General features: G+C 39.2%; 1 protein-coding gene across 1 annotated transcript in view; it reads right to left on the bottom strand.

Annotated features, from left to right (window-relative positions):
• The window catches only part of SORCS3 (sortilin related VPS10 domain containing receptor 3), a 268,000-nt gene that overhangs the window by 55,820 nt on the left and 187,351 nt on the right, over positions 1–24,829 (bottom strand). The window contains exons 8-13 of the mRNA XM_421749.8: positions 11,716–11,805; positions 8,928–9,107; positions 6,969–7,115; positions 6,198–6,300; positions 2,412–2,488; positions 2,211–2,302 (exon numbers count right to left, since the gene is read on the bottom strand). Of these exons, the coding sequence (XP_421749.3) occupies positions 2,211–2,302; positions 2,412–2,488; positions 6,198–6,300; positions 6,969–7,115; positions 8,928–9,107; positions 11,716–11,805 (689 nt within the window). The remainder of the gene's footprint in view (positions 1–2,210; positions 2,303–2,411; positions 2,489–6,197; positions 6,301–6,968; positions 7,116–8,927; positions 9,108–11,715; positions 11,806–24,829) is intronic.

The raw sequence follows: 24,829 nt of genomic DNA, 5'->3' as shown, positions 1-24,829 counted from the left end.
TACCTGCCCAGAATTTTATCCCCAAGTTCTCTGGGTAAAGGGAGAATAAACAGAGTAACACAGAGGTTTATTGGCTCTGAAATTATTTGATCTCTCCCAGCAGGGTCATTTAAGAGTTCTCTGCAATTTTCCAAAGTACCTGAGCTGTGAAAACTGACAGATTACCTTAAAAGGACATTACCAGAGAGACAATCATGGCCTAAATGTCTTCTCCGAGCAGCAAGAAACACTTCCCATTTTAAAGTGAGTATGAAAGAGAATTTTGCCTTATTTTCCAGGCAAGGAAAGTTTAGGGGTGCATGTAGGTGTGCATGTACCTGAGTAGGTGGATTTGGATGAGAAGGTCCTACTGGAAACTGAGCTCTGCTCACTCCAAGTAGGCAGCATCAGGGACACAGAGATACCATCTAAGGACTAGGAGGCCATTGCAAACAACAGGTTACACTAACCTGAGCTAAGTAATGTAGAAAGCCAAGGTTTTTTTGCAGTGTAGTCACCATTCTCTAAATAACTGCCTCTAGCAGCACTTAGTAAAACCTTCACCCAATTCACGATGCACATCTGCCAGAAAGAGAAGCTGACTATACACCAAAGACAGAAAGCTAGAAGAACAGCAGCATACAAAAAGCTTATCTGTCTCAAATCTATTTATTTAAATGTATGTATCTTCCTGTACACCTGTGCATTTGTATGCTGTTCTGCCTGCATGCTTATCTGTCTAAATAGCATTTCAATTTCTGGGGAACAGCACACTTCATTAGGTTAGCTAAAGTTCTCTCAGCTTTTCAATTATCTGTACCTCTTTTCTCTAGGATGAAACTTATTGTACAATGTCTCAGTCTGAGAACTAATAGATATACATATACCCTCCCTTTAATTTATTCTGCTGCTGTTCATAAAGTGGGTGCCTACTGAGGCAATATAAAGCAAATTCCAAATCCCCTAAAGGTACAGTTTTGGAAGAAATCTGTTGGAGCTTATTGGTAACAGCTCTAAATCACTCCTTATTTAATAGATTGGGTGGGGCACTCACAGTACGGCATGCAGCATTTCATGAGATTAGGTAGAGAGGAAAGAAAATCTGAAAGAAAACTTTCCAAGGTAGACAAAAGTGAACTGGGTTCTCAGCTCCTGTGGAAGGTTAACCTGTGACCAAATCTTTCCTGAAATCTAAGTACATGCGTGTACACATAGTGCACTTGTTAGATCCAAAGAGCCTCCATAAGGAAAGACAATTAAAACAGTTGCACCTTGGTTGAAGGATTTAGCTGTAAATGGTTAACACATGACTCAGAACTCTTTCAAAAAGTGGCTCACTTTTCACTCTTCCAGAGCTCAACTTGCCACAGCCTGATGCACCTACCCTTGGTGACTTGGTGACCCCTTGGTGACTCCAACCCTTAGCTAACACATAACTCTCCTGCCTTGGCTCCTACTTGACTTGGTTTAAAGGCTTGGACATGGTCTTCTTGATGTCCTCTTTCCTGAAGGAACTTCAAGTATGGCCATGATTACCAAATTACCTAGCACAGGCAAATGTTTCTAGTCACACTAAAACACACACTAACCACAGACAGAAAGATCCTGAGCAGAAAATAGCTGGAATCTGCTGAGAGCATCGTTAAAGGTCTGCTCTGTTACTATTCTCCTGTATATATCCCAGTTATGGAGGCTGTTGGCAAGGGGATGGTGGCCTAGACTGACTAGCTTAGTGGTCCTGACTCAGAATGGTTATTCATACATTATGACTGCTACAAGTTCGCTTTGAAAAAACAATTGTGAAATCCTTTAGGAATCAGTAACATTTAGCAACACATCTTCATCATCCTTAATTTGGAAAGGGCAGTTTAATACTAACTTTTACAAACAAAAGACAGAAGGGCACCTCCTCTGAAATAGATGGAGCACAAAGCATGGCTTCTTATTATATGTGTATCCATTAGCATAAATAAGCCCCATCTGAAGCACTGTAGAACATAATTAGTACTAAGAGTAATTCATATATGTAATTATGTACATAGCCATTATATTTATATAAAGCACAATAATCATAGTATTAAGCAATAAAAACAAAGAAACATTAAAACATTTATAAGAATGATCTCATTTGCTCATTTTGTAGGCACCAGAAGACATCGACCAAGAGATCATAGCAGCACTGTTAGCTCACTCCCACCCAGAAAACTTGTCAAAGTAACAAGTTTCCTTACCACAAGTGTCGGATGGGCATTGATGTGTGTTTAAGGGCCACTAGTGCCCCTCCCCAGTCCAGAAACCACACATTATACTCCTCCTCGAAGATCTGCAAACAAAGCAAATACTGCAATAAGCATTCCACTCCACCAAAAAAGGAAGACTAAGAGAAAGAATAGTAAAAGGCTCTATTCTTTCCCTCTCTCTGCAAATCATACCTGTCTCCAGGAATTCCCACCATCAGAAGAGATGAACATGCCAACATCAGTGTAGGAAAGCTCAGAGCCAATATTGCCTGCAAAACAGGCGAATGTCAGAAATTCTTGTGTAGATGAACACAAAACTGCATATGAAATCACACACCCATTTGGTGCACATAAATCAGAGTAGCAGTCGAATAGTGGCTAAAGACCCTGGCCACCAGATATTCTACTGCACACACATTTTTCTCTGAACTCTTAATCTCTGTGCTCTGGCTAGCAAGTCGGATCTCTATAATCTGCCAGTCTTTGTCATGCGTAATGTAATTATGTCTGTCTCTCTCCCCTTCTGGTGTAAAGGACAGCATCCAAAAGCAAGTTACTTACACAACTGAGTTTAATGGTGAAAATTAGGCTGCCACCGAAGTTCATGATTATGGGACTAGGAAGCCCATTTGAGATTCTGTTAAAATGCTTAAAAACTTAATGAATCTCAGGATCTGCAGTTAAACAAGCAAAGTTTCTTCCTGGGTCTGCTGATGGTTTGCGATTAATGAGGACTGGGATATAATGAAATGTCAGTTCTCTTTAAAGGAAATCTTAATTGTTTAGGTCTAAAATTCAGCCAGGGACAGAAGCAGTGCATGGAACTGAGCTGGGTCAAAAAAAAAAATTAGCAGACATAGAGCCCACACTAAGCACCAGTCTAGATAATGCCGATCATTCTCATTGACCTAACAAATTGTAGGGTTCTTAATTTTAATCTTGTAGTTTTCATTATGATGGAGTGTTCTGCAGACAGTTCTATAGAGTGAAATAACCCAACCTTCACTGTGTGTTAGGGAATGGATATGCCACATATCAAAGCAATGCGAAGTCCAAACATCAGCCTGAACCATCTATACAGACAGCCCAGCAAAACATCATTTGGAGATGCCATCTCAGAGCTTCAAACAGATTTTTTTAAAGGTACTTCATCCGAGATGGCAGACAGAACCTCATCTCTCACAGTGATACATCTTAATGCAGAGTGAATAATGAATTTGTACTAAATCCTCAGCCCTCTAGAATTTTGAGCATCCTCCAAAAGTACCACAAGTGATGTCCAATAGCTGAAAAACTTGCATATGGTCTGAACAAACCTCGTTCACTTATTCCCACATTACCCTGGGGTCAGCCTCTTGGTTCTGTTTCCAGAATTAAAATGTCTACAAGCACTGGGCTTCACCAAACAATGAACTTAGGACTGTTCTAAGTTAGTTCACTAAGGTCTCCCTGCTTAACAAAGCACGCAATGGTTAACAGAAAAACTACCACAGTCACCCTGTTTTTCCTGATAGCCTGTCAACAACATCTTCTGTCAGTGCTAGGTGGGATTCTGATTATATGAAAATCTGTCCCATGGGAAGCAGGCAGATGTAGCACTGACATACTCTACCAGAAAGTCTCCCAGTCATAATGGCCAACAGCCATCACATTGTGGTCAAACCCATAATTCTTTCAAACACTGAGCCACTCTTACACCTTCCAAGAAAGACTGGTTTTAAAACAATCATGCTTTCAATGAAAAGAAGGAAAAACTAATATTTTTTTTCCTCAAAAATAGCAAAGGGAGAGGTGGCACTGCAACATCACATCTGTAGCATCAACAAAAGCATAATAAAAACACCCTAATGAAAATGTTAATTGAATTTCTGACATTTAATGCTGGAAAATGAGAAATTAAAACCCAGCTGTGGGTTGATGCATTCCCAACAGCATCATGAAATCCAGCTAGCTCTATTGTTGTGACAACAGTATTTCCAAAAATGAAACTTCTAGCTCTGGGAGGAAGGGTAATTCAAGAATGACTTTTCTATTAGTGCTCACAATATAGAAAACGATACATTGCCCATCTACCTAATCTTCCTTCCTTGACACCAGCACGAATGACACATTATTGTAGACGAACGTACAAGAAAACTCTACGTACAAGAAATCATATAAAAGGTCAGTCTTTAGGGACATCCAGGCTCACAAGAACAAATCTACAGTAGTTCAAAGGTCTCTTTAGGCCAGTGTATTATCATAAGTGGAGGTCTTCAAGAATTACCTGCTGGCTTAAATAGAAAAGTGTACATTTTGTACAGTGATATTTTAAATATCAAAACTGGAAGATGAACATTCCAAACAGAGATTTCCCAATTGTGGCAGGAAAAGAGTAACATGGTAAAGCTTTATTGATACCACCTCTCTCTCTCTCTCTCTTTTTCTGTGTAAAGCTTTTCCATAATTTTCTTCATTCTTTCCATCTAGCTTCATTCAGTCATATGGACTCAAACCTTACAAAACATAACTAATTCCCAGACAAGTGAAGGGGATTTGGCAGCTGTAGAGTTAGATATTAAAACATAACTCTTCCTTCAGTAAGAATCTAAACTCTGTATGAGTTTCCCATCATTGCTGGAAATGCACCACTGTAAATCACATAGAAAGACATTGCTTAACAGAGAGTTTGAGCAGTGCTTATTCTGTAACATCTTTGCTAACATGGTGATACACTCCTGTTATTGTGAAACTAGTTTGTGGAAACAGATGTGCATATTCCCAACAGGTTAAAGTTATTTATTGTACAAAACAATAAGGCAGAAATTATATTCTGCCTCCTAAAGGTTAACTGTTAGACTGGGAAAGCATTCATCCCATCTACTATCAGCTTGAAAAGAACCGCATTTACTAACAATGTTGATCAATGCCTAGAATTTCACTGTCCAACTTCCTCTATTTGCTTCCTAAAAGGCTGAAGAAAAATAAGTCTGTAATCACAGCATCATGAGTAGGCTTGCTCCGACGCATCCATCTAGTAAGTCTGGCCTGCCAGGAGTGATGACTCCACTTGGCTAAGCATAAGAAGATCTGGAGGTTTAAACCAAATTATCTCGCCCTGTTTGGCCTGGATCAGTGAACTGGAAATCATACAGTATTTCCCTTGCGGAGCTTTAAATGCCATGAAGGGAACCTGTCTTTTAGGTTCTGGCTAAGTCCAGCAGACACATGGAAGTACAGAAGAACAGGTGAAGGGAAATGGCTGTAAGAAACAATGTAAATTCATACAGGCAGTATGCTAAAATGACAGAATTCAGTCACTAATGGGCTGAACAGGACAAAAGAGATACAGTAACAAAGAGATCAAGTTAAAATGAGCCTTGGAAAGAACAGTTAAGTCACTTAAATATATTTGAATTTACATAGGAACCTCCCTGAGAAAAGGCAGGACAGCCTACCTGCTTCAGAAGCCAGTTTTCAATAGCAACAGCACTTAGAGAGCACTTTGTTACCCTAGCAGTTACACACTGTATGTAGGCAATAAAGGACAAAAGTGCCCATGATGGTTGTCAGATTAATTACAGTGGGTCAGCCATTATCACTGTGCAAGTATTGTAGCAGGTTGTCATTAAAACATTGCAACCCGCTAAAACACCATTTTGCAGAATGACACACAGCAACAATGACCCATGAAGTGCTGAAGAAATGCTGCCAGCATTTCTACCAGAAAGTAGGTGCCACACACAAGACAGGCGTTCATGAAGTCCAGGCTTCGCCCAACAGGCCTTGGAGACAGCTCAGTGCTTGTTACACAAGTAACAAGCTTGGAGTAAGGGGCCACTTGTCCTCCTAGTCCACAGCACGTTGGAGTTAATTTAAACTAGTTTAGCACCACCTGAAACAGAGCTAAAAACTTTTATGTCAACACCAAACATCTTAAAACACACTCAGTCTCCCAAGGAAACATGGGTGAGCACTGAGAAGCACATCAGTTCTTACCTGCTGCCACCATCAGCCCAGGGGCTGTCTCCTTACTGGAAATGCTTCCTGAAGTATATGGGTTCTCTGAGAGTTGCAGATGCAAGTGCAATGAGCAGAAGGGCTGTTGACAGGAAACAAGCAAAAGGCACACGTTTCAACATTTAACAAATCAAATAACAGAGGAACCCTTGCAGACAGATGCTCCAGTCCTCCTGAAAATGACCCCTCTACTCTTAGCACTGTTACAAGTATATGTTCGTTTTTTGAATAAGCACCATAGAAGTAGCTGAGATTATGAAGCAGAAATGAGCATACCTGCATTTGTTTTTACCATCAGTCTGATCTGAAGCACTTTCCACTAAAAACTTTCATATTCTAATTCGAGTTACATAAAAAAAGGTGAAGCAAGATGGTGAAAAATTTCTATTTGTAAAGCTTCACAGAGTTTAAGGGAAATATACTTAAGGGAACTCTCTTAACACCTAGCAAATCAGGAGGAAAGCACACAGAGGAAGTCACCAGTAAAACACCACTCCTTCGAAACACAGGGGCTACAGTAGAATAACTGTTCACTGAATGTTGTTGAACTATGTTATGAATCCAACCTAAAGCTCTTATCTGTAAACTGTGCCCCACTGCGGAGCACCTGACTCTGCAGTTCTCTGACAGGCAAGAATTCCTCCTATCTAGCTTCATTTGAAACTTTTTTTTTTTTTAACCCAGTGAACTAACGTAAAAGGCTCAAAAGGAGTCAGCTTACTGAGACCTTTGAAAAGGTCTGCCACTCACCAGCTGGCAAACTACAGGATCGCCTCTCAGATTGGTGTCTGGTGCCTTCAGCAAACGCCAGTCTCTGCCCTTGTTGTAGGTAATGAATGTCTTGACTTGGTCATCTATCTTTTTGTTAGCCAGGAATATGCCTTTTATCCCTGCTACCTAGGAAAAACGGAGAGAGATGAAAAAAAAAATACAATGGAAGAACAGGCCAATGGAAAGGCCCATCTGAGCACTCTCAGCAGCAAGAGCCCCCTGCAAAAGCAATAAAGCTATCTCAGTCCAGCCTTAGAAGATTGTGAATGACATTACAAGAACATCTTGATGCTTCCCTGCACAGCTGAAAGGGCCTTGTGCCATTTCTCTCTCTTTAAAAAAAAAGACAAGTGTACTCATAGAGAAAATCCTTACCAAACAGCCCACTTACAGATTTCCCTAAATGGCTGCAGACAGGTAAATGGTGGGCTTGAAAGGACAGCATTAACCACCTCTGTAATCCTGGGGATGTGGTCCACTTCAGACCCTCATCCGTAACGTGGAAGGCAACAGGTCACACCAAAAGCAGATGGAATCTGTTTGTTGTGGAGCTTTTATACATACATATATATATACATATATTTACACAGAAGATGGAAAACCTGAATACATCTAAACACTGATGTTTTGCAAACTTGATGTTCCTCCATTCCCAAATTCTGTCAAAATCAACCCAGTTGTTCCAAATGTTTTGATTTTTGTCAGCAGAACCAATTCCAACAGAAAACAGTCCTGCCAAAACGTTCCTAAGCAGATTCCATGTTGAGTTTGGTCTCTGTTGCACAGCTCTGAAAGTGAGACAGGAAGGAGGAGCTTGCTGCAAATCTGGAACTTCCTGGCAAGAGCCAGGATGCAAATCCTTCCAGCTCTAATGGCTCTTGAGTGACACTACCCTTGGAAAGACCCCATGAAAATCTCCATTGGCATTTATCAATAAGGACTAGTACACAGGTGGAGAGTACTGACTTTGCCCAGGAATAGGAGATAATGCATGTTTACCTCAGCTGCCTCATCTCAATACAGAAGTACCTCTTTTTCAAAGGTATAAAAATATATTTAAATAAGAAAAAATAAAATATAAAGCCTGCTCTTTGTATTGATCCATGTGTTACTTGCGTTTCCTCACTGTCTTAAACCAATTGGATTTTTATAAACAAATTAATGATGTTGTTTAACTGACATTATTCTGGCTGAAATAAATTCTTATATAACCCTGACTTATATGTGAAACTGGAAACACATTTCTCAGTGTTATAGTAAAACTTTCTGAAGTTAGTCTGCTACCCCTATTAGTATTACCAGTAAGATAATATTACTGTTTCTTACTGGCAGAGCACTGAGCTCTGAACCTCAGCAGATTTTTCAGCCAGTAAGATCAGTCCACCAAAGCAGGGATGCTTTGACTAAACCAAGTAACTGGAACAACTACTTTGAATGGACTGTTCTTGACCACGGCTGAAAGGCCTAGCAAGAGAATGAGAACGGAAGATCACTAAGGGTAAACATTTATTTGTTATCTCTAAACAAATGACACCGATAAGCTTTTGCTTACAATTCATGAACTGATTAGTGCTTACAAAGGTGGAATTTATATTCCCTGCCTGTGACCAGATGACTCTAGCTATCCAAGGAGAACACCTGTAATTTCTAGACCTCCTCTAGACATCTAGATTAGGATGAAAGGGACAACAGTTTTCCCTTTTGGAAATGTCACATAGCATAACTAGACACTGAGTTGAAAAAAAAAAAAACCCACAACAATTATCATCCTCATAGCAGAACACTCTGCATCTATCCCCATATGAGTAAGCGTAGCATCAAATTCAGTTAAGTGCCTCTGGGCTGATTCCAAAACAAATGAAGATCTTGGAAGGATGGTAAGCGATTTACAGTTGCCTGAGCAGTTGTAGTTCTTGTAGGATGACCTTTACTACATACCTCATAAAGGTCAATCATGACATTCCCCTCCAGTCCTCTACTGCTTTTCACATTTTCCAAGGCCAGAGTGAAGTAAACCCCTCGGGTGTCCGAAACATACAGGTTGTATGTATCGTTCTGGTTCCACTCTTGAACAGCTGCAAATACCTGATTCTCAGCTGTGCTGATAATATGCATGTCCTGTTCAAAGAAGAAAAAAGACCTATTACTAGGACCTCTATATTTCTTTGCCCTTTGGGACATGTAGTAATTACCATGACTTATGGAAGAATGGAGATGGAGCATGAATTATAAGTATGTTAAACAATTTTCTGTTAGAAGAAGCCATTAAATTATCACCATTGTAACTTCTCTGCATTTTTTTTTTTTTTTTTAATGACCACCAGATGGGCAAAGGGGTTTCTGCTTTCTTCGTTTTTGGTAGCTTCAAGGAATTTCATCCAGCTTCATTTTTTATTTATAAATTTGAATGTGAGTTTTATCATTCATGGAAGATTCACAGTCTTGGAGCCAGGCGTTCTACCACAGTCAGTAGATTCACTGTAGCTAAATCAGTGACAATTTTCAACCACATGCTTACCTAACAGACTTTGTTTCCAATAGGTAAAGAATTCGTTTAAAAAAAAAAAAAAAAAAAAAGTGAGTTTACATATTCTTGAAGTTGAGGCATAAGGAGTAGTTTGAGATAGTGTTGGTAGTGATCTTTAGTAACGTAATTTTCTATAGAATGTTTGTCCAATAGTGACTACCAAACCACCCACCAACCTTTGCTGGATTCCTGCCAGTAATCAAGACATGGTCTGACAACATTTTAGAATCATAAAATTGTTTGAATTGAAAGGGAACATTAAAGGCCATCTGGTCCAACTCCCCTGTAATAAACATGGACGCCTACAGACAGATCAGTTGCTCAGAGCCCCATCCAGCATGACCTTGGATGTCTCCGAGGGCAGGGCATCCATCACCTCTCTGGGCAGTCTGTTTAAGTGCTCCCCTGGAAGCTTTCTCCGTTTAGTTTTAATATCAAAGATTTGACAGTGCATTTCCTTGGTATTTCCATAAAGCAAGTTCACGACGTGGAAATGATTTTCAGTGTAGCAATGAGTACTGAAACACTTCATCCCTGTTACCCTTGTTGAATGAACTAATACTGGATCCACTAGAATCAGAAGTACAGCAGCTACATGGGACTTCAATTATCTATCCATTCAAAATTTTCCCAGGATGCCAAGGAGCCCTGATTAACGTTTGGATCTTGCACAACAGTGATAATTCCTTGAAGACTAAACACATACGCAGCCTAGTCTAGCAGCATGAAAATAAAGCAAACCTCTCAATAACTTCAATCTGTTTTGGTCAGATGCAGTGGAAATACTGCATTACCCCATTACCAGCCTCACAAATGCACAACTCAGGCAGAACTCACTAATGTACAACTAATAGGAGAGTTATTACCGTATAGCAAAAGTTTTCTGATGACTAACAGAAACATAAACAAGCTTTCTTTACATGGCTAAATGACTTTGCCATGAAATCTTGCTTAAAAGTAGTTTTGATTTTTAATTAAATTTAATTAACAAGAGCAATACGGACTTTTTACTATGCATCTGTTACAAACCAAGGCCACCAAAAAACCCATTTCGTTCCAGGCCAGCAACCTATGACAACATCAGTCAGAACAGTCACAGGGCACTCATTCTCTCCATTCACTTGTCTTTTTATTAATGGGCAGCTTTCAATACTCGGTATGTTGGAAACATAAATACCACTTTTCTCCTGAAAAAAGGCAGCAGTGTTTCCAAAAGCGGTCAGGCATTTGACAATAGCACAGAAGGACAAATAAAATAAACTACATTTGTGCTATACAAGTGTCAATACACTGTGAACTATCATCAACCCAAATGTGAAGAAGTCAAGGTACAGTACTAGGAGTTCAATATACAAATTTCTCACAACTAGTAAAAGTTCACAGCTACAAGTTGAAGCAAGAATCCAATATATACTAGACTGTAGATACATTACTGGCAATATCCAATGCACCATTCAACTCTGCACAACAATTTTAGAATTACCCCCTAAAATATTCACTTATGGAAAAGAAGGGAAGGTCATTACTGCAGTATCAGTCCTATACAACAGTAGTCTCAGTAGCCACTCTGTAGTTACAAAGAGCAGGAATGATCTGAGCTACCCAGAAACTTGTATCAGTCAAGGCAGTGTAAATGTTGGTCGCTTCTGTTCTGCACAATCCTAAGCAAGGACTTCACTAGGGAATTTGAGTATCATTTCAGGGATGTAATCATAACTGCTCATCTTAGGCACTGCCATTTGAGTCATCTCATAAGCAGCATCATACAGTGCTTATATGCGTCCAAAGTACCACTTAGACTCAACTTTTAAAGGAGTCAGTTTTTTCTCCATGATTTATTGACAATTTCCAAACATGGAATAGGGACAGTGGATCTGCTGTGCCTTGTGCTGTATGGAGCACGTTATGGAGACTGCAGCAGTACTCAGAATCCTAAGCATTTTCCAGTACCCCCAGTGCTATGGAAAGGCTTACCAGAGAAATCTTTAATAGGAAGTAAGACAAAAGGGAATACACATTTTCTGAAATACGCACAGATCAAAGGGAGATAAAGATCCTAACTTCATATTTAAGAAAGATCATTCAGGAAGCACAACAAATGTAGTTCCCCAGAGAGGAACTCCGCTGAGATGCTTCACCACTGGGCAGGCTATGCTATTAAAGGTATTATTTGTTTGTGTTCACAGATGGTGCACTCACCTTAGGAAGAGAGTATTTAGGCAATTTAATCTGTGCAAAAGGCTCCCGTCTGTATGACACATAGTAATTTGCTCTTCCACCAGCTGTCACCTGTGGAAACATCAAAGAAAGTGAGTGATGGCCCTTGTGAGACATCCTATGCTGACACCTCTAAGAGGGTTTAACAACTATTTTTTTCAGATATCTTTTCTATGACCTGCACAGCTGTCCCTGAAAGCCTATGTATAACTCCATCAAAGAAATCCCAGACTTGGGAGTGTTGGACAATTATTACTTAAAATGGATAGTACAATGGCACAGCTTATCTCTCATGCTTCAATTCCAGCATGACTTTAATATTAGGTACCTCACAAAAAAGTGAGGTATGTGAAGTTTAAGGCCTTGCATGGAAGAAAGAAAACCTCGTTTTCATCACGATTGGCCAAGTAATTTACAGCCTCTCCAACTGTCTTCCAATAATCATTTGCAGTGACTAACATAAGATCTGCACACAAGCGCTATTTAATACAAACAGTAAATGCAGGGTGTTCTCAAAGAAAGCTGTAGCTAAGCTCTTAGATGCTCTCTGTCCCTATAAGGCTAGGTTCTCTGAAATCATATCATCCCTGAATGAGAATGTGAGGGAAACTGATAAATGTCCAAGTCTGTGGTATTATGGAATGGATGAGGTGTAAAGACTGCATAGAAATACCGTACATTGATGAAATCTAGCTCTGATAATGTGCGATGGATGGGATTTAAAACTTGTCACTAGCCCTTTACTCTTGTCATGGGTGTTTCGCACCATTTCAGATCTTGCTACAACAAGGTTTACGTTGGTGAGTTTTCTATATCCTGCTGTTCTGGCAAGCTTGCAGTTTTTGAGATAGAACAACATCACAAAGCATTTATTATATGCATTTGTTGGCTTCTACGGTTTCCAATAAAACTAACAAAGGTCCAAGATTCTTTTCTAGATATAATCCTTTTTATCTGATAGTGGTATTTCAGAATGAGCTTACATGGAATATTTCTATAGCATCAATTATATTCTCAGTAATGATATCACCTCTAGACAGTAGCATTCTTCCCTAGAGAAGTTATCATTTGAAGGACACTATATCACTGTTCATGAAATTTGGTACCTCATCAACTCAAGATAAGGTTTTTCTATTAACAGCCTGAAGAACTGGAAAGAAAATAAGGTATAGTTATAGGACAGACTGTACACAGAGATTTCTCCTTCTGCCTGTTTGCCATTCTTACTTGTAATGTTATTACAGTCACATTTATTGTCCCCCAAGTAAAAAAAAAAAAACATAAAAAACAATCATTATGCCATATACCACATATGAAGCCAGGAAAAAAAAAAACCATACCATAGTGAACTGAAACTACAGACTACATATAGCTAAAGCCAAGGTGAAACAGAAATGAAAATGAAAAGTAATTTGCCTATAGTCTCAAAACAAGCCAGGAGCAGAGAAAGAAGTCACTTGACTCTCTCTGCAGGTAGAACGCATTGTAGACTGGCAGCATCTGTGGGCTCTGCCCTCCAGGTGTGAAGATGGTAAAAGGACTGTGAGTATTTTGAAAGGATATCTTTCCCATCTAGTGTTACCACATCAAAATCAAGTTTTCATAGCAAAGAACAGACTACGCAGTTGATTCACACTCAGTACAAACTTAGAGGATAACATTCGTGTTTGCAGTAATTGTATCCCTTGATCAATTGTAAATACATTGCACAAAGTATCCCTCACTTCTAGGTGATTCTACCGAAACGGCACGGAATATTTCAATATCCCCTATTTTCTTGGTAGTATTTCTGACCTCCAAAGGAAGACCCACATTCTCAACTGAAATAACTGTGCAACATCGACTCATCATCGACTTACAGCACCCATTTCAGTGCCAGCTCAGTGTATGTAACAGAGTAAAGACTGGAATTAATATGTCTGGTGACTACTTGGCTAGGTTCCTGTGCTCAATATCTACCTCTTCTGATGGACTATGACATAGGCATTGATTCTGCTTTAAGATACAGATAAGAATGTTTACATACTTCACAAGGATGCTCTAACAATTCATTAACATAGGGAAACAGCCCACAATCCAAGATCAAGGGGTGATTAAATTCCCCCAGCACTGTGCCAAAAACAAGTTCTATTCCAAATCTGCCACACCCATTATATAGTTAAAATGTTTCATACTACTGCAAATATATGCTTTTTGATTTTCTTTAAGGCAGGAAACTTTAGGATTCGAACACCATTCAAATTCACTGTACATTAGATACACTCTCTTTCAGCACTCTACCTAGCAATTAGGTCACCTTGACAAAGGTTTAGAAGTAAAAATCTTTGTGGTCTGTTGATCTTTCTGAGCCAGTTAATAGGAAGCCACCCACAAATTCTGTTGGCAGGAGTTGCGTGAAGATTATCTCAGCCAAGGCTTCATCTTTGCATGATTTACATCCAGGGTTATAACTGTTCCAAAAAAAATGATCAAGCCTTCAATAAAACTTTGGCAAGCATTGTGGTAGAGAATGAATTTTGGAAGGACCAACTTAATTTATTTTGATGAACTTTTCCTGTGAGCAAAATCTCAGGCATTGTAAATCCCAGAGATCATGATAGTGTTATCCCCTCTAATGCCTCCTCTTAGTTTACATTTGATGAATGTCACCCAATTATTTGCTGTGAGCTCATCTGTCATGCTCTGTACAGAATCAGCTGGGTTTGTCTTTTTCCTTCTCCTTTGCTAATGACTGGCTGGTTAATCTGTTTTCCTGGATTTCTATTTTATGTGTTTAATTGGCTTGTGGTCAGTGGAAATGATTCCTTTGGACAAACATGTTTGCCGTTAAACACATTTGTCTTTCCTAACCTGTGTTTTTCCTTCCTCCTTCCCTCTTTCATGATCTACTAATTCTTCTTTAATATTTGCATGTTTTGTTACAAGATGAAAGGCTGGTCTCACATCCATTGACACTTAAGAGAAACATGAGAGAGACATAAGACATTTAAGAGACGTAAGAGTCCTGTTATACTAGATCATCATCCATTCCGATCTATAAAACACAGTACATTAAACACAGAAGAAAATAGAAGTATGTTCACAAGGCTCCAGAATAGTAGAAGATCTGTCACAGAATCCATTCATCTCTATAATTTCTGAGACATGCCTAGAAACATTGGTGTGGTTCTTTAAGAGCATATTTGGGTTTTACCTAAGCAAAAAAAAAAACAAAAAAAAACCCAAAAACAAACAAACAAACAAACAAAAAAAAACCCCACATTTACCATTTAAAAGAGTTAGGAAGGCAAGTGGAACAAGTTATAAGGAGGTTCAAGAACAAAAAGACACCCAAAATGATGTCAGGAAAATGAACACAGCATACCGAGCTTCATTCTTATCTTCCTGGCTAGCTGATGCTGGCACCCAAAGCTTCCAGCATAAGACAAGTATTGCTGTAATCAGCATGGAACGACTAAATCTCCAAAATGACTCTGGGCTCAGCAAGATCACATTTGCTTCCTGCTGCTCAAAGAAATCACAGAAAGGATAAATGTATGTGCACTGATGTAGATGCACACACACTACATGTCAGAGGCACAGTCTTGTAAAACATTTACAGTGTACAGCTAGCACAGTAGAAGACAACAGAGAGCTCTTTTCTATATACTTTATATGCTTGGGAATTTTAGAAGGAAAACAATCACTTGCCCTGCAGTTATTGTAACAGGACATCTATTTTATTTTTTTGCATTGTTGATAATGTTCATATGAAAAGAGAATTGGTAATAGCACAGCTCAACCTACAATCATTAAACATGTTTAGACATTTGTAATTCCTGTAATTTACCTCCCACGTCAACTATAGCAAATGGCAACTCAGTCGATTACAGAACCAAATTTTAAACTTCCTTGTTGACAGTATGTCTTTGGATGTTATTTCCAATAAACTTCTCACTTTTTGATGGAACAGCTACCTCGGCTTGTAGAGATCTCTCCTTCCCACTACCATAAAATAAGTTGGTAGAAATTAAAATATGAGAAATGATGTAATGGAACACTTTATCTGTGCTTTTCACCTCCACAGCATGCCCTGGCATCTCTTCTCATTGTTTTACCACTAGTTACCTTTTCTCCTTCTTGCAGGCATAAAATCTCTCAAGTCAATTTGAGGATTAAGGTATGGAAGAGTTATGAGAAGTAGGCTTGTTCCTTAGCACAGAATTTTGGTTGTTTCAGAGCCAGAGCCAGTCAAAAGAGATTCAGGAAATACAGAGAGATCAACACCTGAATGAGCCCCAAGTAACACTCTTCTTTCTTGACTACTCATCATGGCCAGGACTAATGATCTTCCAGATGTTTCTGTGTGCTGAGCGTCCCCACTGCCGCAAATAAGCCACACTGTGATAGTCTAACCTGAATCTAACCTGAATTATCTCCCTGGCTTTCATTTGTGTCATACCTTTTGTGCAGTCATCAAGGCAACATACAATTGACATAGAGATAGAGCTCCATGCTGTAGAAATGCTTCTGTACTAATGCTTCTATGGGCTAAGCACACTCAAGCTGCCCGGCAAATTCAGCAGGCTTTTAACACATGCCACACTTTAGAGTGTCAGACTCATCAGCAAATTTTTGTTAAGACAAAGCAGCATTAATAATATTGGCCCCATACCTATTCATTCATGCCCCTCTCCTCTCAGAGCTGTGATGGCACATGATAGAATGAAACACTCTTCAGTGAAAATACTGGAATAATTTTAAAAGCAACTCCTGCAGAAAACGTGCACAGTTGTACCAAATACAAGCCATGTTAGAGCTGCAAACATACACTACCCACACAGAAACCAACTTAAGAGAAGTGAATAATTGTACACATTCAATCTCCTGAGGGATTTCAGAGGAAACATATGAGTCTGCTATGGTAATCCTTTACATCTCCAGCTGCAGACACTGCTGATAAATCATATAAGATGTGAGGAGGGTAGAGAGTGATAAAAAGTACAGCTCAAAAAGCCATAGAAAGAAAATATATTTAAGTAAATAAATAAATAAGAAGAATGCTAATCTATTTTTTCAACAGATGTTTAGCTTCACGTTCCAAATCCAGTAGCATTTGGCACAGTAAAGATGAAACAGTGCAAGAAATGAATGAAAAATACCCAGCAGTGAATAGGAAAGTAGCTAACTCCTCAGTGTCTATCTTGCCTTAAGAAGAGCTTTTAACTAGCACCTGGCATGCACTTTCTTTCGTCTGTATGGATTAATTTCCCCCACTGGAGTGATGTCCAGCATTTTAAATAGGGGCAAGAGAAGATCAGCTGTGGCAGGCATTATTCACCAGTAAAACAGGTGTAATCATGTTCATCATTTAAACATCTTCATCCTATTAGTTTCATAATAAGCTTTTAATGATTTCTTCAATAAAAGACTCAAAGACCAAACCCTACAAGTTGGAGAGTGCTCCATTGTCCCGTCAAGCCGTTCACTCCACCATCGATCGCAAAGATAAAAATCAATCAGAACTAAGCAGGCTGAAGTTAAAAATAAATTGCACCGATTGATTTCTGTTAAGACCTTTGGCTCCTAGTTAAAAAATTGAGGAAAGAAAGATATATTTGAACGTGGTGCATTTAGCTTCTATGAAAATAATGAGAAGGCTTCAGACAAGGAAATCAAAGTTTAATTTCTCCCTTTCTATCTCATTTCACTAAGAGGTTTCAAAAGAAAAAAGAAAAACAAAAAAGAAAAAAAGAAAAAAAAGGAAAAAGGAAAAAGGAAAAAGGAAACAGGAATCAGGAAACAGGAAACAGGAAAAAGGAAAAAGGAAAAAGGAAAAAGAAAAGAAAACATATCCTTTTACCTTTCTTTATTCTTAGGGAAATTTCCTACTTAAGTCATTAAATTGACAACTTCAGAGGTGAAATTGGGTATCCATTTGAATTGGTGCCATCTCAGCTGTGACTGGTAATCGACATCTACACACCTATTTGATTCAAAGCATGATCATTCAGCCCCGCCTTAAATACTTCATACTAAACCCTATCTAACTATCCAAGTTTACTAAATAACCATAGTTTTAAGCAGTAATAGTAGTAAAATATTTATCTGAGCTAAGCTTAAAATAGAATCATAGAATGATTATGGTTGGAAAGACCACTAAGATTATCTACAGTCCAACTGCGAACCCATCACCATGATGCCCACTAAACCACGTCACTCAATGTAGCATTTATGCTTTTCTTGAACACCTCCAGGGACGGTGACTCCACCACCTCCTTGGACAGCCTGTTCCAATGCATCACCACTATTTCTTAGGAGTTTTTCATAATATCCAACCTGAACCTCCCCTGACAGAACTTAAAGCCATTACCTCTCATCCTACGTTGTTTTCCTATAAGATACATGTAACTTATACAATAATTATGAACTTCTTTTCTTCTATGAAATCTTAAGGAGAAATATTCCCCCCAGCTAAGATCTTAAGCTAGAAATAATCAATATTTTTCTTTCTCTTAAGACTGGAAAAAAAAAGAAAGAAAGAAAGAAAGAAAAAGAAGTATTCATAAAGATATCAGTTTGGATTAAAATAGAATTTGATTCAGCTAAGATTTTTGGACACACACAGATGAGATGCCAAGCGTTCAGAAAACATTATATCATTGATAGGTGCCATAAGAAGCTAGCAGTAATTATGGGCAAATGCTGACATCTGTGTGTTCTAAGGAGACTTTCTGACGAGAAAGAACACTGATTTGCTTCAACAGCTTTTGGCAGAAATGTTTGCTCCTGTGAGCCAGAGGAATTATTTGAATCTGTATTATGAGACTTGCACTAAGCTGCATCACATAGGAACATCTGGGGAAATTCTGGATTTGCTTGTTCTTACTCATCTGAGTGAGCAGACTTAGGCACTACTCTGTTGTACATTTCTCTGAATTAAGCAAAAGACTTCTATGTACAAAATTATTTCAGTGGGTGAATAAGAACACTTTGTCTTAAACTTTTCACATGGAACGCTTGCTGCATATGTAAAGCTGTGGGTGACCAAAATCCGCTGCTCCTAAATGTTAATGCTGCCATCCCATCCCATTCAGGAGGGTTATTAATACCAGCCAAGACACCTCTTCCATGCTACCTTACACTTCTGCCTTCATCATAACATTCTCAGAACAAAGGATAACCATCAGAGCAGCTTGGCCTTATGGAATGAAACCTTCATGTATCCCAAGACAAGCTAAACCAGAGGAATCAGGAGTCAAGAGACAGCTGTGGCTCCTGGGGTTTCCAGAAGGCCAAATCACAGATGAAATAGCATAAAAACTGCCAAGTAATTTTTCCAAGAGAAGGGGCCAGGAGAGAGAGAATAGCAGTGATTAATATGGGAATGCCTTGCAAGTACATAGGGACCTGGCACAAAAGACCCTCATGAATTTCAGCCTGCAGTTAAACACCTTGATAAATTATGCTATGGGAGTAGAAGAAGAAAGAGGCTCCCATGTTCTTATTCTATAAAGGCCTTGGAAAGTGATAACGTAGTGCCTCTCAGCATGCCTCTCTGGTTAATGGTGCAAGGAACTTCTCATCTAAACTGGAAATGGAGCAGAGCATGATGTACACAGGAGGCCCTTTTCAACCGGAGCTTACAGGTGCCATTCCTTGTCCTCACAAGGTGAGGCCACCAGCCTAAAGGCAGATTTGAATGTCCATCTCTGTCCTGGATTCAGCTGGGACAGAGCTGACTGTGGCTGGTATGATGCCATGTTTTGGCTTTAGAAGAAAAACAATGTTGATAACACTCTAGATGCTTTAGTTGTTACTGAGCAGTGCTGTATAGAATCAAGGGTGTTTCAGCTTTTCAGCTTCTCGTACTGTTCTATCAGTGAGGGGAGTTGGGGAGCACAAAGAGCTGGGAGAGGACAGAATCAGGACAGCTGACCTAAACTGGCCAAAGGTATACTCCATGCCATATAATATAATGTGAAAAAAGTATAAAACAGGAGAGCTGGCTGATGCAGGGACAGCTGCTGCTCGGGGACTGGCTGGGCATCAGTTGGCAGGTGGTGAGCAATTGCCTTGTGCATCACTTGTTTTGTATATGTCATTATCATTACTGTTATTTCTCTCCTCCATTTCTGTCTTAGTAAATAGCTTTTATCTCAATCTATGAGTTCTACTTTTTTTTCCAATTTTCTCCTCCCATTCAACTGGGAGGTGGGCCAGCAAAACTGTGTGGAGTTTTGTTGCTTGCTGGGGTTAAACCACAACAATCTCCAAAGGTATTTGTTTGGACTTCCAGAGAAAGCTGGCAAATTTAAACCAGATATTAGATTCTTCTAAAACTTACAAGACTTTACTGTGCCCATATGCTCTGTCACCACCATGGAAGCACTGGAAGTCTGAGCTACACTTCAAATGAACTTCAGCTGAAGGTGGTAGAGATTTCCCATCATAGCCCAGAGAAAAATAAAGACATAAAAAACAGTTGTGATGGATATTGATTGCCCATCCACACATCTCTGCACTGACCTACAGCCAGTTCAAATCAAACAGGCCAAAGTTACCTTGAGGATATCTAAGCACTCACAGAGACAAAAACTAAAGGGAGAAACGGGGACAGCGTTAACTGGATGCAGAGCTGGACTGGCATGACCTCTGGGAGGAAAGCCACACACCAAGGAGTTTACACAGAGAGAACACAAGAAGATTAATAGGGAGGAGAAACATGTTTTATGAGACTTACATCTATAGCTGAGGGGCCAGAGTTGGGGGAGATATTTTTCACATACCAAGTCCTTCCTCAAGTCTCTTAAGATCTCAGGAGTATGCCCAAAAGCTTATCTGTGCATTTTCTACCTCCATCAATTCTGATCTCATAAAAAAAATACTGCCTATCTCTGTAAACTTCATCTCACTTGCATCCTCAGGCCACCAGCACTGTAACATCAGTACTGCCAGCAACCTTCATGCTACACATCCGGGAGAGTTTCATCTTTATTACTGTCCCTCACCTGACATCTAGGGATCTGTGGGAAAATCCAGTCCTTAGCTAGGTCTGCATGAGTTGGGAAGTGTCCGCAGACCCCATTGGTAGTCAAACCTGTCCAGCGCCAGACTCCATGCACCCACTGAGTTATCACACTTGAGATAACTAAGCTACTCTTACATAACTGGAAGTGACTTGGCAATAATTAGCTCCCTCCGCCAGCTTTAGGTTTGCCCACGTAAATGTTGCTTTCTGAAAAGTGGGGTTTTACAGCAAAATTGACTCCTAGCAATTGCAATGCCATTTTTAATACCTCCATTAGTTCTCAGACCACCACAGATAAGCAACACTGAACTGAAACTTTTTTGTCCCAGACTTTTCCACTCCCTGCAATAAGTGAAGATATTTGCTCACGTTTTCTTGCATTTTCAGTGGAACTTTTTCATTTGTTGGCAAGGAAACTTACACAGAATGTTTCTGCACTTCCTTTTTATACCTACTCCAAAAAACTACGACACTGACATTATTTTCTTACTTAGAGAAAAATAAGTTTTTCCTCCAAACAACGCTTCTCAATCAAAACACAATTTCCTTCAAAATAATCCCCATTTTCATTAAAGCATATTGCATCCTAGCTTCTTTTCAGCAACTTGAACAATTCCTTTAGAAACCCTGATACGTGACTTGGTTGAAAAATCTTTTCCCCAGAACAATACTGATTTATTTTTACTGTAGAAGTTCCACAAGCCATCAATAAACTAGATACATACATAAAACAAAAGCCAATCCCTGACCCCTGAGTTCTGTAACATAGGCTGTGCATGTGAGAACACCATAGCAGTTCAGGTAATTGTCAGAAAGTCAACTCTAACAGTTAGTTTTCAGGTTGTCTCTGTGCCTGAGTTTAGAAAGTGATACAAATTCTGCAGCAACTCTATGACAACACTTATAAGGAAAGGTGTGGCACAATCATGGAGAAATTGTTGGCTCCTCTATCACACAGCTATATAATTGAACATCACTGATGTTGACCTTAATGACAAAGTTGCAGCTAATATTTCCTTTACTTTCATGAAATTAGCTCCTTTTTGATACAGTAAATAAATTCACACTTTATATCATATTCCAAGGTTTTCTCACAACTACACAATTCACATTGCAAGCTCTATGAATTTTAAGTACTACCTTTGAAAAAAGGAGCTGATAGTGGCTCCTGGCTGCACCAGAGCAATCCTGGGAACAGAATAAAATCTCAACACATAACAGAGGGCACAATTTTCTCTAAATGGATCAATTTATACAGAATTACCCAATCTTAGAGCTGTACTGGGCATCCTTCAACAACTATTGATCAATCCAATAGAAAGTCAATCAATAAACTCAGAGTAATCATTTACTGCCCTATTCATAAGGATTCTTCCTACTCTATCCTCATAGCTATTTCTTTGCTCCTTCATCATTACTTTTTACATTTTTCATCATGTACTATGTTATCTACATATGTTGTATGTCTAGTAACTAAGCCTGAGTTTTTTCACCCTCTCTTTAAAAGCAAGTTTCTTTCAAGCATTCTCATTTTCTTTCTATGCACTGTGATTCTGGACAATCCTTGTAGAAGCGCTGCATAGCAACAGTTCACTTACAGGAATCGTTTACTTTTAAGGGCTCTAAAACATTTTCTATATTCTTCCTTCCCTATGCATTATGTACCATAATATTACACCTGCTTTGGGTATAAAGTTATACAGGTTAATGATACCCAGGAATCGACAGGCTTGCTTATCAATTTGATTAGAAGGGTTATGCACTAGTGAATAACTGCATACAGATAATCTAAAATGGTATAAATAGCTGGGATACACCTGTCCTAATTTTAGCTGTTGAAAAGTTAGGGTCTTCTCTAAGCTATAATTAGGCATCTTCTACTATTGATGAGAAAAGCACATTCAGAGAGATCTTTTGCATCCTGCAGTAAGTCTCTGCAAGAAAAATGAATTGGTTCTGATGGTTTTCATCTGTCTATTCACTTTAGGGGAACACAGACTACCAGCTTAGACTGAAAACATAATGCTTTCACGATGAACATTAGAAGAAATGTTCTACTCTCTACTTTACGACATTACTTCTGATTTGCTCCCGCACAGACAGGTTGAAACTTATACACCTATCATTTATGCAGTTATTAAGCCTCACCAGGTTCTTAACAGTTAAGCTGATATTTATTTATTCACCTGTCTAATATTTGAAATTCAGAAGAGCTGGCTCCCATATTCCTGTCCTAGATTATCTAGACAGAATAACATGCATGAGATACTGTGCACAGCAAATCTAACACATCCTATAACAGGCAGCAATCTCACATGGTTTGTGAGACATCCAGGACACATGACTCCTACATACATACCAGGCAAACACTGCATAGCCCATCGACCACGTGCTGAACATGGTAGATTTAACACACCTTCAGCACAGCAAGGCGTGTGCAGCTAATCTGAAGTGTTATTGGAGTACTCCACGGACTCAATCAGTATCCAGTTTTTACATAGCCAGTACAGGCTGGCAGATGGTTGGAAATCCCACAAGTGGGAGGTGAAAAAGGAAGGAAAAGTGATAGAAAACCTGTGAAAGGGAAAAGCCTTTTCTCCAAACCTGCAGAAATATTCCGTTTGTGCATTTAAAAATTTTAAGAAGTGTCGGTATGTGATTTTCACTTTGAACATCCACTATGCTGAAATAAAACAGCGCTAAAGATATTCAAGGCACTTGAAGTATTACACATATATACACATGCATGTTTGTATACAAACACACTTATTTATTTTTTAAACTTGAAGCACTTAGCAGCTATTAGTGAGCACGGAGGACTGTTTCCATCCTTGCTAACTTGAGGCAGAGGCATGCATGCGCCAAGCAGATGTCCTTACTGTGAGCCCAGACTTCTAAACAGATCAGCCTTCTTTTAACACAGGCGATAGCTGTGGAATGAGGAACACCTGTAGGGCTTCTTGCTCACCCTAAAGGATTGGATGCTACACAACACTCTCAGCCATGGGTATAAAATGCCAGATGGAAACAATCTCTAAAAAATACTCCTTGGAGAGTACATCCAATTGGAAAGTATACCAATTGGAAAGATGTTGCCTATAGTGAAATTGTGACTTGCTAAGGTGCAGCAGCTACATTCCCAGTATATGCTAACAGCAATCAGTCTTCTCCAGGACAGCTCGGTCCTCTGCACACAGGGAGGAGACCCCGCCAATGCTATTCATATGCACACAGTTTCCATATTGCAGTCTTCCCAGGTCATACGGATGCAATCCTCCACCTAATCCCACCACAGAATTTATCAGCCTTCCCAGTAAACTCACAATTTCACAATAAATGGAGCAGAACTTCCAATTTGGATGCATTCAAGAAAAATGTTCCCTCAAGAATGAGAAACAGGAGCTTAGCTTAAGCCAGTCTTAGTCAACAAGGAAGTATGTATCTTTCCTTTCCTCGCTCAAAGCTTCATCTCATTTCATTCACCCTATTCAGCAAGGGGGACAGCTGGTTACCATCAGCATGCATGTTGTCCCTGTCTCCAGAGTTTTTTATATCCTAGAATTACTGCAACATAGTGTACAGTCTTCACTTTTGGCACATTTTCAGGAATTACTCCTTCATATCATATGATTCATTCTCATAGCTCCATAGGTAAGAAATAGGGAAAGATGGCCATATTCCATTCAGCCCACGTTTTTTCAGAAAATCTCATAAACAGGTAGTTTCTCATTTAAGTTCTGTCACTTTCTCCTCATCTACAAAACCATCATCAACTGGCTGGAAAATTTACAGCCATCTTCTACTTTGAAGGTGCCCTGTAACATCTTTTTTCAATCTCTCCGCTGTTTACCTCCCACTGCAAATCTTTATTCAATCCATTAGCATTACTTGTCTGTCAAATTAGCATAAACTTTTCCATTTGTTAAAATGATCGCTCACTCCTCTCCTTTGCTCTTCTCTGTTCTTTTCAGTTCATCAATAGCTTATTTGCATTTTCCAAGTAGACACAACAATAACAAGTCAGAGTTTCTGTGACACACATGGACCTTTATGATTATTGATGGGTGAACTTTCAAAATATATCAG

The sequence above is a fragment of the Gallus gallus genome, chromosome 6 (genome assembly GCF_016699485.2).
Source record: "Gallus gallus isolate bGalGal1 chromosome 6, bGalGal1.mat.broiler.GRCg7b, whole genome shotgun sequence".
Lineage (NCBI taxonomy): Eukaryota > Metazoa > Chordata > Aves > Galliformes > Phasianidae > Gallus > Gallus gallus.
Note: the sequence above shows the minus strand (reverse complement) of the source record. Positions and strands in the feature narration are given on the sequence as shown.